General features: G+C 38.0%; 1 protein-coding gene across 5 annotated transcripts in view; it reads right to left on the minus strand.

Annotated features, from left to right (window-relative positions):
* Positions 1-18,088, minus strand: part of nav2b (neuron navigator 2b) — a 155,653-nt gene that overhangs the window by 89,851 nt on the left and 47,714 nt on the right. For all 5 annotated transcript variants that reach the window (XM_046849224.1, XM_046849223.1, XM_046849222.1 and 2 more), the window contains 5 exons: positions 12,092-12,209; positions 9,123-9,175; positions 8,654-8,726; positions 8,108-8,366; positions 4,696-4,799 (listed from right to left, as the gene is read on the minus strand). In XM_046849224.1, the coding sequence (XP_046705180.1) occupies positions 4,696-4,799; positions 8,108-8,366; positions 8,654-8,726; positions 9,123-9,175; positions 12,092-12,209 (607 nt within the window). The remainder of the gene's footprint in view (positions 1-4,695; positions 4,800-8,107; positions 8,367-8,653; positions 8,727-9,122; positions 9,176-12,091; positions 12,210-18,088) is intronic.

Consider the following 18,088-nt stretch of genomic DNA (forward strand, 5'->3'; position numbering starts at 1 on the left):
AGAAAGTAGGTCAAATGCCCACTTTTAAATGTTAACAAGGGCATAAAAGGTGCTCTCTATTGAAGTTCAAAAGCACTGGTTAACTATATAAGAGTTCAAATGATCAAAGGCGTCTTTAAGGTTTTGAAACTGTGGTCATACTGTACATTGAACACACACAGAGGAGATGTTGTTTTAGAAAATGTAGTGTTTACTGAACCATTGACAAAAGTAAACACCGGCGAGCAAATGGAGACAAAAGCATGAATCGGGGAACTAGAACTGCTGTCACAGGTCGGGATCTGAAAGCCGGCACTGACCAGCTAGCAACGGCGTTCAGAAAGATATTCAACCTCTCCCTGAAACAGTCTGTAGTCCTCTCTTGTTTTAAACAGTCCACTATTGTTCCTGTACTGAAGAAAGCCCAGCCCACCTGCCTCAATGACTACTGCCCTGTAGCCCTGACCTCAGTAGTGATGAAGTGCTCTGAAAGACTGGTCAGAGACTTTATTACTGCTACACTACTGGACACTCTGGATCCACTACAGTGTGCTCACCTCCAAAACGGCTCTACTGAGGAAGCCAATATACATCTTCTCCACAAAACAATGAGCCACCTGGTCTACATGAAAGGGAACTATGCGAAAATGCTGTTTGTGGACTACCGTTCAGCATTTAACACCATAATTCCTTCCACATTCAGTTCTAAGTTGGAGGTTCTGGGACTCATCCTAAACTCGGTGGATCTCCAACTTCCTGACAGACAGACCACAAGCTGTATGAGTGGGCAAACCCACCTCATCTTCCCTCACCCTCAGCACTGGAGCTCCTCAGGGTTGTGTTCTGAGCCCACTGCTGAACTTGCTGTACACATATGACTATGTGGCCACTTTTAACTCGACCATCAAGTTTGCTGACGACACTGTTGTGGCGGGTCTGATCTCCAACAACTACGAGATGGCCTACTTACAGGAGATTAAAAACCTGGAGAGATGGTGCCAGGAGAACAATCTTCTCCTGAACGTCAGCAAGACTAAGGACTAAAGTCCCTTAAACGTCTCAGATGGTACAGATGATGCCGGGCGTTCCTCACCAAGGTGTTGATGTGACAGGACCAAGACAGGTCCTGCGTGATGTGTACACCTAGGTACCGGACCCTGTCCACTCTCTCCACTAAGGTCCCGCTACTGCTTTGTGCTGAAGTACAAGATTGATTAAACCACCCTCTCAGGTGCTAAGGACATTCTACACCTGCACCATTGAGAACATCCTGATGTCCTTCGCATCACTTCCTGGTTCAAGAACAGCACCATGCAGGACAGGCGTGCCCTCCAGAGGTTGGTGCGGTGAGCTGACTGTACTTTCCCCACCAAGCTCCCTGACCTGCAGGACATTTAGGACAAAATGATAATACAGTACAGTACTGTATACATAAAGTGGCGTCCGTTTAATGTCTATTTTTTATACTTAGTTATACCATATACTTTTATATTTTTTTATACTTTATATTCTATTTCTGTTTACATATTGGACCGTCACATTTCACTACACGTCGTACTCTGTATGAATGTGTATGTGACAAAGAAAATTTGAATAACAGCTTTACATACACTTGGCATCCAGACAGATTGTTTCTCCAAACATTCAGCTGAAATACTTTGCTGTGCCTCTTGGAAAACTTGCGAAATGTATTCTTCACTAGCTAGAGATTTCATTCTTGTGATCCAGCTTATCCCAGAGCAGTTCAATAGGATTTAGGTGCAGTGACTGTACAGGTCGTTCCATGATAGATATCACTCCAGCTGACTTTTCGTTTGCTAAATAACACTTACAGAGCTCGGACGTACACTTCGGCTCATTGTGCTGCTGTGCGGTGAAGCTGGTTCCAATGAGCTGCAGTCCAGATGGAATTGCATGGCGTTAAAGTGTGGAATGGAAGCCATGTTGGCAAATAAACTTCCATTCACTGTCCAATTCTTCTGTGTTTTTTTGCCCTTTCACTAGTTTGTTGCATATAAACCAAAGCAACATGCATGTGTCTCTATTCAGACCGATTGTTTTCAAAACTCTGAAACCTACCTGCAAATGCTTTTAGTACGTAGGCCAATCAGTTTAGTACCACAATTCTGTTACATATTCAAATCAGTAGGTGTAAATTGATTTCCTGGCCACAAGACCAATCCCGGATCATTATTAATGTAATACATGATCCTTTTCTGTAATAACAAAAAAAAAAACCTGAGAATTGTAAATAAACACTAAAATCAAATAAAAAATTCTAAAACTAATAGTACATTGATAAAAAAAATGACATTCACATGCTGTTATAGTTTAATGCATCATGCTATAGAGTCTTTGATTATTTTCCTATACGAGCACATTTATTTCTTCGTAAGGGAAAGGTCACACGACTGCAGATATATATATATATATATATATATATATATATATATATATATATAATTCCCATTCGGCAGAACACAAAACCTCGAGTCAAAAAACATACGAGAGCCAAATCAAATAAAATGAAAGAAATCCCGAAGACTGTTTGCAGGATAAATCGTACGCCTGAATTCCATGCAAATCCGGGCAAGTCAGAGAACACCTGGAGCATCTTAGAGCTCTTGGATCCAAAAGCTAAAAGAAAAACACACACACACACACACACAGTGGCTTTGAGGTTCAGCCTCAGGGTTTGTGAAAAATGTCCAAATTACAGATCATCACTCAGGACATGGAATCAATCCAGCGAGGAAATTTACAAGACCTGTAATCCAAACGAAGACAAGCACGAGGCCTCGGTAGGAGGTTTTTACAGTCTGCTAGAAGTCTGGTGTGGTCTTACCTGTGGTGGTCGCTTGTGCTGAATTTGACTAGAATTTTTTTCTTACTTGCGCTACTGTGCTCTCTCTTTCATACCCACCCACATAATAAACCAGGTCCTGATTCAGCAGTGGAAAATCAATTATTAACTGTCTACCCTGCGTCAGAGCCGGTGTGATGTCATGTCAACTGGCTACTGTAGCTTCCTCTCTGTAGTTTCGAGCAAACTGACCGTGCTGCATTATGGGCCTCATTCCCAGTTCATATTACAGCACCATTGTATCCTTCTATAAATGAGTTCGAGAGGATGAATGCACTTTCACCAACCTCATTCACTCCCTCACTCACTTATTACTTGCTCTCATTATCACAGCTCTTCTCTTTTTCTCTACCGCTCTCTCTCACTCCTTTTTCTTTATCTCCCTCGCTCTTTAATTAAAGTTGAATCAAAGGACAATGAATGAGTGCATACCACAACCAGCTGCAGCTTAGAGAACGTGCTTTCTCTCTCTCTCTTTCTCTCTCTCCCACACACATATACACACACACACATATATTCATGCATGCACACACATATGCATACACACACACACACACACACACACACACACACACACACACACACACACACACACAACCTTCACTTATGGTCTCTAATTTCTATCTTGAAAAAGAGTGACTCTGAACAACCCTGAAATTTAAAATAATGAAGAAAAAATTGTGATGCACATGTCATGACCACACACACACACACACACTCCTGGCAAGTTTGTGGACACCCGACCATGTGCTTTTTGAACATCCCATCCCACATTTGCTGTTATACCAACCTACACTCTTCTGGGAAGATGTTCCACTAGATTTTGGAGTGTGGAGATTTGTGCTCCTTCAGCTGCAGGCCTGAGGTGTGCAATCAGCGTTTATATTCATCCAAAAGGTGTTCAAAAGAGTTAAAGTCAGAGCTTGATAGCAGGAGATCTACCACTCCAACCCATGTAAAGCATATCTTCATTGAGCTGGATTTGTGCACAGGAGCATTGTCATGCTTGAACAGGTTTGGGTCTCCTAGCTCAAGTGAAGGGAAAACTTTATGCACATCCACAAATTGTGTGCCTCCATCTGTGTAGTAGTCAGGTGTCCCAATACTTTTGTCCATATGTATTTATATTTCATTCCTGGATTCTGTTCCTGGTCTGCAGTGGTCAGTATCTATCAAAAGTGCTCCAAGGAAAAAACAGTGGTGAACCGGCGACAGGGTCATGGGTGGCCGAGGCTCAGTGATGCACGTGGGGAGCGAAGGCTGGTCCTTGTGGTTTGATCCAACAGACGAGCTCCTGTAGCTCAAACTGCTGAAGAAGTTAATGGTGTTAATTCTCAATGGGTCGGGACTGTTTCAGCAGCAAAAGGGGGACCAACACAATTTAGGCAGGTGGTCATAAATTTATGCCTGACCAGTCTAAGTTTCACTGCACTAGAACTTTGAAACTTCATTCGTCAAGCAGAGCCAAGTTTAGATATTATGGAATCACACACGAAGGGGAAACACGGCAACGTTAACTGAAATATAATATTTGGTATAATGTGTCATTAAGGGGCTGAAAGTAAACCTGGTTTATTTTTTGGCCCTTCTTAGATAAAAAGTTTTGGTCTCTCTGGTGTAGAAGATTCCTAATTAAACTTGAAGCACGGCTGTAAGAATACCACCTATACATTTCCACTTATAATTAAGAACACAGCTATGGTAAAACAGATTTTAACGAGAGATTAGTATTACAAATCTTGAGAAAATAAAACTTTCTGTGCAAAAAGGTTTCGTACATTTCAGAATGCCCATATTACGCAACACACATTGATAATACACTCAGTATGAGGTTGAGCTGAGGGTTTGTGTACCTGTGTGCTGCAAGCAGGTTAGCGTCGGGGACTCGTCACGATGTATAAAGCTCTGACTGCGTCTGCTGCTGGATCTCCGGGGCTGGATCGAAGGACCGGGTAATCTTATACACACACACACAAACCCAAACAAAAAAAAAAAACACACTAACTTTAACGTTAAAACCGTACTGTTTTTTGCAAGATAAACTTAAAGTAAAAAGTAAAGCTAACCTTCTTGCCTACTTTGTCTGTAATAACATAAGTCTGGGTAAATGGTCTAAAAAAAAAGAACCTCACAGCAGCTTTATTTTTCTTCATGTCACCTTCTGATCATATGAACATGAACAAATAAGCCATTCAGAAGTATAGACCTAAAGGTGTTACAGTAACACAGCATCACAGCTAGAGGGAGGTAGTTTACCAGGAACATCAGGGGCACAGCAGTCACGATGTGGGGAGACACACACACACACACACACACACACACACACACACACACACACACACACACACTCATCATGCTTACACGAAGCATGTGTACAAGTGCAAGAGGTCGTGCATTATTTGGCCCTGTGGAGTTTACTGAACACTGTGGAGCTGACCTATTGGCCTTTTTTAGAGTGACACACAGCTTGCGAGATGTACTCGATGAACCCCTGGATGGATGAGATATAAAGATGGAAATTGGAAGAGAAGAAAGAGATCAGAAGAGATCAACCCAGCAGGAAAACTGTTGTATGTGAAGAGATGATAAAGAGAAAAGAAGGCTCCTGAGAAGCAACAGCAATATAATAGTACCGGGTACAGTAGTAGTGAGGAAGCCTGGGAAAACCTAACCCATTTACATTTATGGCATTTGGCAGACACCCTTGCTCAGGGGCCCAGGGGGTGTCACTTTGGTGTGGGTGGGATTGGAACTCACGACCTTCAGCTCCGAAAATCCAATGCCTTAACCACGAAGCTACCTCCTCCCTCATATGAGGAAATTAAAGATGCTCTTATTTAAGAAGCAATGCATAAAATTATATCAACGACATTACGATGTCGGAATGAAAAAGCAATTTAGAGGACATCGGCTGGTATTTCCATCCTCCTGTATTTAAATAACCAGCTTTTTTTTTATATACATAGTAGCTTCGATGAAATCTCTATACTAGTGGTCTCCATATGGAAACCTAGAAGCCCACATATAATATAAAATAAAACAAGATGATAGGTGTAATATTATATATAATATATATAACTGTTTTATATAATTTAAAACAAAATAATTTATTAAAACATTTATTAAAACTTGAAATGAAATTATCATATAACTTCAAAGTCTCTTTATAGCTTATATAATCAATTTTAATATACAGTATGTTCAGGATTTCTAAAATATATTGTATTATCTATGACAATAACATGACAATACAATTGGCCTGCCTGCAGTCTAGACCTTTTACCTTTTTAAAACTTTTGGTGCATCATGAAACAAAAAATACAACAAAGAACATCCAGAACTGTTAAAAAGGTAAATCCTGTAGAAGACGCATATGGGACAACATTCCTCTCACAAAACTTCAGCAACTGGTCTCCTCAGTTCCCAGATGTGCACGAACAAAAGAAGTTATGCTACACAGTGGTAAAATGTTTTGAGACCTTTTGCATCAAATTCACCCTAAAACTGTATATATTGTCAGTGTAAACATGTTTTTTTGTTTAATTGTGAATAGAATATGAATCTATGAGATTTGCAAACCATTGGAATGTTTTTATTTACATTATGTTTCCCAACTTTTTCAGAATTGGGCTTGTAAGTAATTATTTAATATTTCATACTGAGCCAGGATATCAAGATTGTTTTTCTTGATTATTTAATTATAGTAGGGGTCTCAACCCTTTTCCTTTTTTTAAGTAAATATATCTTTATTTTTAAAGTAAATTATGTATTTTAAATATTTCAAGTAGCCCTCTATATAATTTTTTGCTACATGGAGACATAAGTCTCAAAAAGCCTGCAGAGTCCTACTCTAACACAGTATTATATCAGCTAATACGCGATGAGACACGAGTTATTATTCTGATTATCGCCATCAAAAACTTCAATCTCTGTTTTATTACCTGGACTTAATGTAACTCACGGCCTTCAAACACAAGCATCATTATCTGGGCCCTTGAACATGGCCTTTAACCCTCAATTGCTCAGCTGTAAAACAGAGATAACCGTAAGTCACTGTGGATAAGGTGTCTGCAAAATGCCATAAATGTCGTTGATCTCCTCCCCCTGATCTATTACTTGGTCTAGTTTATTCATTGTCCTGTAAAGAATCTTATATCTCTAATGATTGTCAGGGTTTCTTCATATGAACTCCATGTGCTTCCTGTTTTACTGGTCCTGTCTCCGTCTCTGCCCACTCATTGGTTTGTTGTCTGATTGTGTTCACCTGTTCTGTGTTAGTTCTTGATTAGCTTTAGCTCATTGTTTTTGTTTGTGAGGTTTTACTCTGCATTACTGCCAAGGCCAATCCTTGTTTTCCTTTTTCTCATAAGAAAAAAAAGAGAGAAAAAGCAAAAAAGAAGCAAATTCCTCAATATTGTCCTGGATTGGATCGCTGCTTGTTTCATTTGCATTTTAATGACCTTGGTTCGACAAAGCCATACATATATACATATACATATACATATTCCTCAGGGAACTAGGGTTACCTAGACCCTAGTTCCTTGTAACCTAGAGACGTTTTTGGCTACTAATTATACAAATTTATGATTTTTTTTTTTTTACCTGATGATTTTAGCATTTAGTACAATTCAAGCTAACAAATATTCTAATCTTATAGAATTCTAATATTTGCCCACCTGTGTTATGGAATGTGTTTTCAAAACCATTTATACTCAAAAGTTTCAAGGGTCTTATTTTGCTAAGGCCACATGTTTCCATGGCCCCCGTGTTCCCTCCAGATGATACATGAAGTTGGAGTCATGAGGTTACCAAAGGTCAAACAGGTCAAAGAGGAACTAAATACATTATTTAGAATCTAATGATGGTCATTTCCAATATGTAGTAGGTACTTATGTGTAGTACACAGCCTTGGAACCACTTACAGTCATTTGGCAGATGCCCTTATCCAGAGCGACTCATAAGAAGTTGAGGGTTAAGGGTTAAGGGCCTTGCTCAAGGGCCCAGCAGTGGCAGCTTGGTGTTGCTGAGATTTAACAACTTATGACCTTCTAATCCAGAGTCCAATGCTTTAAACACTGAGCTACAACCTCTCCACCACTTGTGAAAGTAAGCAGGGTTTTCACCTTTGTCTTTAATATTTTGCTGTATAAGTGCTAGATACTTGAGCTAAAATGCTGTAATGGAGTATGTGTGTGTGTGTGTGTGAGTGTGTGTGTGTGTGTGTGTGTGTGTGTGTGTGGTCCTGTATGTTTAATCCCTATGTACCTGGACTGCATGTCTTCTTGCGTCTTGAGCCCAGACGCACTGGTGTCCTGCTCATGGATGTGGACCGGACAGGAAGGTGTATGGGGAGTGCACCAGGGGGAGTGTACCTGGGAGGGACTGGGACACTGGACACGAGCAACCTCGAGGACGTGAGTCTCGTCTTTGGCCTGCTTCAGTGCCTCATGTTGCTGCTGCTGTTTGTATCGTGATAGGCTGAAAAACAGGCCCAGGATTGCTTTCAGATTGCCACTGCGGATCTCTGAGAAAAGTGCGAAAAATAGAATTATATAATCGTTATATAATTATATCATAGTGATGGTTCCTGTGCCTATTCTGTCAAAACAGGAATACACACCGGATTACACACATTGCGGGATTCTTATAATATAACACAATTTTAACAAGGCATAACTTCACTGCAAATCCTGTATGCCTGAACGCATAATAAAATTAGCATTTGAAAGAACTTTTGGACTTTTTCCCAGTATATACACACACACACACACACACACACACTCACACACACAGACAGACACATCAGCTTACCTTCAGCACAGAGACCCTTTATATTCACTCCTTTAGCTGCCAAAAAGCCAAGACAGGCATCTATGTTTTCAATCTGCAACGCAAACACACACACACACACCATTAAACACACACTATGAACCTGCAGTCCTCAAACAGAAAGACCATAGAAATCTTCGTTCACTAATACAGCCATGTGGGTTAAAATATAACACATCGTAATCGCCGTTCTGAAGTCAAGTGCAGATGGACCTCAATGGGACGACTCGGCTTTTACGACTCTTTCTCAGCCCTCTCCTACAGTGTGTGAGTGTGTGACAGTACAACATAAATTCCTCTTTTCTTTATGTATACATATGCCTGTGTGGCCCCAGGCCTTTAAGATCACTTTTAAAAGTTGTCCCTTTTTAATGTACAGTAGGATGACTGCTGTCTAATCAGAAAAACCAAGGACTTGTATATTTACACTTAGTATAAAATCCAAGCTTACCATCTGAGAGCGGTTTTCTGGGTAGCCATTGATATCAGCAATCCTCTCGTTGGCTTGAAAGAGAGAGTCAGAGTTAGTGTAAAAAAACATACTTGAATAAATTTGTGTGGTGTTTTTGTGTACTGGATTTTATTTATAATAATAATCGATAAAGACTAATACATAGTATGTGGATTATGTGAGCAAATTCATAAATCAGGGGTCCACAAACTGTTTTCTGTGAATTTTTCTCTACTTCATTAGGAGTCGGCCTGTAACAGAAAATCTTATGGGACATTTATTAGAATTAGAATTTATTATGACTTTACATGTTTTTATTATGCCTCCTAAAGCTAGATTAGTTTATATATTGAAATATTAGAATACATTATTATTACCGCAATTTCCGGACTATTAAGCGCACCCAAATATAAGCCGCACCTGCTGAATTTTACAAAGATTTTTATTTTGAACATAAATAAGTTTATAAGCCGCAGGTGTCTACACTGAAACTAATGAACTTTACACAGGCTTTAATGAAAGACAGTGTCTGTTACACGACTTGTATCTAAACTGTAGCCTACCAAGAAAGTCATTGTTCACTGTCTTCCTCCTTCCTTTCCGATGCCGTGCAGCTCAGAACACAGGTGAAGTGTGTTTTTTTATCCCCGGTTGTTTTCAGCGTGAAGAATGATTCGCATTTCCTGTAGACAATCCCGGGGAGACGGCGGGTCAAACGTCAGAGGAACCTCATCCATATTTATGATGTGGCGCGGCCAGATTCAGTCGGAGGGCATCAGATTTAATATAAGGAATTTCATTGGTTCACCTGAACCCGTTCGGCAATTTCATTGGTCTAATGTTTTTTGGCTTGAAGTTTGTGAAACCGGGAAAAACCCAGGAAAATCCATAAATAAGCCGCTTCATTGTTTAAGCTGCGGGGTTCAAAGAGTGAGAAAAAGTAGCGGCTTATAGTCCGGAAAATACGGTAGTTTTATTTTGTTATGCACCATACAGACAAATACTACTTTTACTATTACTTTTCCAGATATACAGTACAGACCAAAAGTTTGGACACACCTTCTCATTCAAAGAGTTTTCTTTATTTTCATGACTATGAAAATTGTAGAGTCACACTGAAGGCATCAAAACTATGAAATAACACATGTGGAATTATATACATAACAAAAAAGTGTGAAACAACTGAAAATATGTCATATTGTAGGTTCTTCAAAGTAGCCACCTTTTGCTTAGATTACTGCTTTGCACACTCTTGGCATTCTCTTGATGCCTCCTTTGGAGAACCTACAATATGACATATTTTAGTTCAGTTTTTTGTTATGTATATAATTCCACATGTGTTAATTCATAGTTTTGATGCCTTCAGTGTGAATCTACAATTTTCATAGTCATGAAAATAAAGAAAACTCTTTGAATGAGAAGGTGTGTCCAAACTTTTGGTCTGTACTGTATATAATATATATAAACTTTTGGTCTGTACTGTATATATATATATATAGTACAGACCAAAGTTTGACACACAAGGTGTGTCCAAACTTTTGGTCTGTACTGTATATCGCCTACTAAAAGAGCATTATTACTATCATAATCACATATTTGCATATTCATTGCTATTGAAATTAAACATTTGCTTACTTATGCATATGTGTGGTTGGTGAATCTAACAAATAATTTGTATATGTTAATAACTAGAGGTCGACCAAAAGTGGATTTTATTGATACCTAAAGCCAGGTTGAATCGTACCTCACGATAACCGATTAATCAACCGATAGCTTTTAAAATAAATACTGGATAAAAAAACTGTCATAACACTTCACGTCAAATAGTACTGAATCATAAAAATGTGCTAAAGGATAAATAAATATGAATATAATCATTAATAAATATAATTATATCATTATTAAATTATAAAATAATATATATAATATAGCGGACAGGGGACCGGAAGCTGGAAAAACTATCCGTATGAATTTTTGCCGATAGCTGATAGTTTCAGCAACCCTTATTATCAAATACAGATATGATATGAGTAAAACACATGTTTACAATTTCCGAAATATGTCTCTGGCATTGTTCAAGGGGCTGTTCCAAATGTGGGGGCGGGCTGTTCTCGGCCCACAGGCTGTAGTTTGGGGACCCCTGGCATGCACAGACAGACAGACAGACAGTAAGAATTTAAATGAATAAATGGATAATGGATGAATGGAGGAATGGGTGCAATAATAATTGAAAGATAGGAGTATAGATAGATAGAAAGTTGGAAAAACGATAGAAGCTTAGTAGATACAGTAGTGACATGGATGGATGGATGGATGGATGGATGGATGGATGGATGGATGGATGGATGGATGGTAAAATGAATTAAATGGTTTAATAACTACTCATTTAATATTAAGTAAATCTTTTAAAAAACGATCTGATAAATGTAAAAAAGCACACAAATTCTTCAAAAAACACTGCTGTCTGCCTTGGTCTCTGCCCTGTCTTGTTCTTTGCATAAACATGTAAAAAGTGCTATAAATAAGCCTAATAAATAATAAATTAGCAAGCCTAGCACACTAATCCTTTGTTTCTTGCTCATTTTCTTATTGTTAAATCTACACCATCTAAGGCGTATAAAACACTTTGAGCCACACTTTAAGTGTAAAAAAGTGCTTTATAAATCAGACCAAACGTCAAACTGTCATAAAAAGCCTAAGATTGCTGATTGTAGTGCTTCCAAACCAGACTCTCCATTTAAGTGCTCAGAATTAAACCAAAACCAAACAGTTCATAAATAAACCGAAGCAGACGGGATTTCACCCAAATTAAGCCGCTTTCTGTTAGTTACATTAAATAAAATAATAGACAGGATGAATGTGGCATCACAACCTTATCAGAGCAAACAACTGACTCTCGGATACATTGTTCTTTAAAGGGTAGTTTATCATGATCAACAGCAACAAAAAATTTCAGACCATTTCTTTACCTACAACCTGGATGAGCTCAGCCAGAAGAACTCCATCAGCTACATCCTGCTGAAGGTCTCTGATCAAACGCTTATGACCCGACTTTGCCAGGTAGTGGTTTGCCCAGTCTGTGTAAATCTGTCCATTTGAGAAAAAAAAAAAATTAGCCAGACATGAGTAATACTCTCTCTCTTCTAGACTGACGGAATGACACAGGAAGCTCACAAGTGCTTGGGATGAAAGGAAATGAAAAAAAGAAAAGAAAATGCAACCAACTCTGCTTACTGTAAAAGACTGATATTATTATGAACGTTCTTGTAGTGTTAGTCAATAAGTAAATTTTTTTTAAAAGTACATGACATCATTCACAAACACACACACACACACACACACACACACACACACACACACACACACACACACACACACACACACGTGCATTTTTCACCACCAAAATAACACAAAGTCACACTCTGGTCCACAAGTAAGAAAACTGGCTTGACGTATCCCACTTCCACCTTGTCTACATTGAGCTTCGATGTTCTTCCTGGGATTGGGGTTTCCTCAGAGTATTCCAGTTTTCTCCCTGCTAATACATGCATTCCTATGTTGTATTTATACAGACTTTCTACACCTACTTGCAAGTCAAAACTCAATAATCAGGCTTCAGTATTCAGGTTTCAGTGTAGGCTCAGCACCTGGATAATGTGTGCCTGTTTCGAATGCTTTCACAGATTCGCTTCGGTGCGTCGGCAAAACATTTTACGATGTGATGCATCGATTTAAAAAAACTGTGCTTCAGATATAAGTTGGCATTTGTATTGCGAAGCATCGCAATATTTTAAACATATTTACATAGATTTAACCTGATTTATTTATAGGTAATGTGTTGATGTGCTATACTTTTATTATTTAGAAAGTGACCAATAATTTGTGACCAACATTTGATATGTAGATTGATTTCTCCTCGATAAACTTTCTCAAGCGCGTTCTCGCTGCTACAGTACGCGAATGTGACGTATCGCAACACTACGGAGAACGAGGGGTGTCCTGAGAGTGACATAGAATACAGATTAACATGGCAGAGGTAGAGCTGCATCTTCCTGGAGACAGAACAGAAAAACAAGGCCTGGTTTTATTTCATCTTTAATCAGCACACCAAACTGTAATGGGGAGGGTGTGTGGAAAACTTGTGTGGAAAAATGCTAAGATCTTTGAAATATAATCTAGAATGCATGTATAAAATGTATGACTTGGTAAGCCGTTTATATTTAGATTCCAAGAAAAGTATAAATAACAGATTCAAATAAATGACGTAAATTTAAACCTCAACCCCCCAGAATTAGAATCAATAGGATTTGATCCTACATCCATGCCTTTCAGGGATTATTATATCACTCATGGGTTATCTAATTCATCTAATAAGACTTTACATATTTATACAGTATGTATACACACTTATCTGTCTCTGTGTATTTCTGAGCTCTAAGCACTACTCCACCTAACCTCTGAAAGAAAAACCAATGGCCTGGCATCGACTCTCCCCTGCGGTGCTTCTAATAATCTCCAGATCCATGCCTCGGGCCTGTGGTAGGTTGTGGCTGTGTGTGTGTATGTGTGTGTGGATGTGTGTGGCATTTATATGGCCAGAGGCCAATGAACACATGAATTAAAACCTGTAAACGTAAGCTCTGCGAATGAACACCTTAGCAAAAGAAATGGTGGTCAGAGCAGAAGCAGGTTGTATCTTTACAAGTGTGTGATTAATGAAAGCAGCCCTAACAAACGCCCCGTTTATTTTATTTCAAGAACTCAAATGATATTTAACAAATTATTGCCTGTATTTTAAGGGCAAGCAGACTGCTGAAAGGGGAAAAAAAGTGTAGCATTGAGCTTAAAAGCTGTCTCCTACTAAAACCAAACTCTACACCACTTTTTTTAACAGCCTCAAGTTTTCCAGCTACTCATGCCAGGATAAAAGGGGACAAAAGTGCAAAACTTCAATATATATATACACATATATATATATATATATATATATATATATATATATATATATATATATATATATATATATATATATACACATATATATATCTGTGTGTGTGTGTGTGTGTGTGTGTGAGTGAGAACAAATGAAAAATAAAAGGCCATGTGGTGACAGGTTTTCACTGGTCTAATGATACATCAAGAATTTATTTTATATCATAAAATTCCCACAGTTCTGGATAACATGGTATATATATTTTTTATAGACATTCGGTTTCGTCTTTATTTCTCATCTTTTAGTTACATTTTTATCTTAAAGTAAATCCAACGCAGATACAGTCAGAGGTACAGAAATGTATAAGGTGTCTTAGGATGCAGTACAATTCATTTTCCCTTTCACTTGAACTAGGAAACCCAAACCTGTTCCAGCATGACACTGCCCCTGTGCACAACTTATCCATGAAACTATGCTTTACAGTGGAAGATCTTGAGAGGCCTGCGATAGAGCTCTAAACCCTATTAAACACCTTTGGGATGAAGGTGAACACTGACTGCACTTCAGGCCTCCTCACCTCACTTACATCTGTGCCTGACTTTGCTAACATCCTTGTCCCTGAATGAGCTCAAATCCCCACAAGCACAATCCAAAATCTAGTGGAAATTCTTCCTAGAAAAATGGAGGTTATTATAAGAGCAAAAACATGTGGAATGGGATGTTCAAAAAGCATTTAAAATATAATGTTCAGATGTCCACAAACTTTTGTTCATATAGTGTAAATGACCTGATTTAAAAAAGTAAATCTCAAGAACAGTTCTTTGACTTCTGCCTTAGTTTTGAACCAGTCAAATCCCACAGTATAGAGGCCTGAAGATTAAAAAACGCCCACTTTTTTGTTCCACTGAGACCTTTTACTCAACACATCCGAGATGAGTAAAGCTTTACGGGAAACAGAAAACACAGAAGTTGCCTTTATTTGGATTTTTTAATGTCACTGCTCACTGATGGGGAAAAAAATTTATATACTGTGTGTATATATATATATATATATATATATATATATATATATATATATATATATATATATATATATACACCAAACTGTTACCACAGAATTAAAGGCACACATTTGTATACGATGTCTTTGGATGTAGAAGCATTCAATTTTCCTTTCACTTGAACTAGAAGACCCAACCCTGTTCCAGCAGAACAGAACAATACCCCTGTGCCAACTACAACACCATGAAGATGTAGTTTTCAGAAAAAGATCTTGTGTGGCCTGCTATAGAACTGAACCCAATTGCACACCTTCGAGTCGAATTGGAACACTGGCTGTACCCCAGTTCTCCTCACCTACATCAGACATTCGTGTCAGATTTACAAAAGCTTCAATAACTCTTCATGCCGTTAATCAACTGTAAATTATTTAAAATGTTCACATCACAGCTCATTTAATTTACAACATCTACAAAACTCAGTATTCCTGTAGACAGCCTATTCTAGGCCTTCCAGTAATGCAGCTCAGCCACTGCAGCGCTTCAACTAACATATCTGTGTTACTCCTCTTCCCTTTTTTAATACAGTGCACATTGTTTAGGTCTAACTGAATGTGCAGATTTGGTTTTTTTTTACTGTGCACTAACATTGGCACCCTTGATAAATATGAATGTAGAAAACTGCAAAATTGTTTCATTTTGTAAAATAACTTGCTCTTATGGCTATCAAACAATTGCAAACATAACACTTTTATCAAAAATAGATCTGTTAAAAACATGTGTGTCACTTATTCAGTTCATGAAGAAATGATCAGACAATAAAGACAGTTCACATCCTTTCACAGCCTTCTTCGCTCATATTCACCAAGGGTGCCATTATAAATGGAACTGCATTATCTTATAATATACATATTAAAGCCTTACAATAAGAAACAAATAAATGAAATCCATGTTCTATATCTAGTGTGCTCAAAATGTTCATAAGTTGACATTTGGCTCCATATGCCAGCCCCAGTGGCATGTACTACTCCCGATCCCAAATGGCCCGGTGCCCATCTGCAGTTTGGCGGGCCGCTGTAGTAAATCCTCCACTACCATGTGTGCTTGTGAGTTTTGTAATACTATAATGACAAGGCAAGCGGTGTAGTGTTTCATCCTCCTTACCACATAAAGAACGAGGTTCCTCGTTGGGTCAAAATAAACACACATGCACTCACACACTCAAAACAGCTGCAGACTCGGTGTGCAATGAGACAGAACATCACATCTGAGCAGGGCCGCCTTTTCTGGTCCTAAAAAAACATTTTCTACTAAAATTATTCAGCTGCCACTAAAATAGTCATCCAGCACAAGCAAACTTTCAAAATCAAGTGGCTTGATGAGGCAGAAATAAGCCTCATTAAACATCATGATGATAGTGATGATTGTGATCTGATAAATCTGGGTTTATTTAAATCTGGGTTTATTTTTTCAGCACTGCTTTTTTAAACCCAAATTAGACCAATCATTATACTGCACATAGAGGTGTGACTAAAGTCTAGTATAACAATGATAAATACCACGAGAAGAAATGTTTGAAATGTTTGTCACCCGAAAAAAATAAACTACATCAAAATAAACCAGATCTGGTTGTAGTTTTAGAGATGTTTATCTAAACCAAAACCTGCTATGAATTATTAATGTTACAAGAACTTATCTTGTTTTGTCTGATTCATGGGGCTTTCACACAGAGCCTGGGTTCGTATGAAACACTGATAGCACATTCACGGCTGCACTGGAACTCAGGCGCAAATCCTGTATATTTCTGTGAACGCAACTCAATCTGCAAGTAAAGTAAAGGAAGTAAATTGTAAAGGAAGTAAAGTAAAGGAAGTAAAGTCATCTGCACATGGGTTTAAGGTGATCATGATAATGGGGGTTCCAGAAAACAATCGCACATACTGCAGTAACAAGCTTACCAACTAACACTTAAATGTGCGATAGTATTTTTCAATTCTTGAGCCATTTTTTATTTATTTTACAAGTGAAGCTCTAAGGGGGTGCTACAAATTTACAGCAATAGATGTAAAAACAAACACAATTTATATGTACAATTATGGTAGTTATTATTAGAGTTTAACTGTACAATATATTGCACCACTTCATTTGACACAAGGCTCATATTTCACTTGTATACTGTGTATATTGTATTGAGTAATTTACCAGCTGGTCATGACTTCTAAATAGGCAATCGCAGATTGAAGTAAAGGAATAGAAGGAAGTTAATAATGAAGATTTTCTATTACAGTGTGCTTTATTATTTCTTTAGGCAAGTTTGATCTCACAGAAATTTTGCAACCACCTTTAGACCTTTTTACTTAATCTCAAGTAACGTCTGCAAAACCAAAGATCGTCCCCCTTTCTTCATTCCAGACCTGCCCAATTCATCGTTACGCTTTACTTCTGGATACACAGTAGTTCGCATCAATTTAAAACCACTTGCTGCAGCCAAGGTTGAACAGTTTAAAGATCCATGACTTTGCTGTGAACTGTCATTAGTTTTAACTGTGAATAGTTTGACTATAAACAGTTTGCTACACTGGCTTGGGGCTGCAATTACCATAAAGACTTTTGCTTTTAAGTAGAATTTATTGAACAGGTGTTAACCTTGACAATGAGGTTATACTGTAATGAATGGACATGCGGTGTCACCTAGATGATGGGTTCCCTTTTAAGTTTGGTTCCATAGGGAAGGTTCTTATAGGGACTAATTTATGATGTTAAAATGTATATTTTTTGTAATGTATTTAATTCTGTAAAAAAAGCTTTGAGATAATGGCCATTGTGAAAAGCGTATTAGAAATAAACTTAAACATGAACTTGAAAATCCTGACAATTCCACATATCGAGCGAGTGAATAAATGATACATTAAGGGAATAGAAATTTGTTAAAATATGCTATTTTTTTTCATTTATTTAATTGTATTTAATTAATTTATTTCATGCTGATTTAATTGATTACTGATTTATTCTATTTCATTTTATTTAAATATTTT

Source organism: Silurus meridionalis, chromosome 5 (genome assembly GCF_014805685.1).
Source record: "Silurus meridionalis isolate SWU-2019-XX chromosome 5, ASM1480568v1, whole genome shotgun sequence".
NCBI classification, from domain to species: Eukaryota; Metazoa; Chordata; class Actinopteri; order Siluriformes; family Siluridae; genus Silurus; species Silurus meridionalis.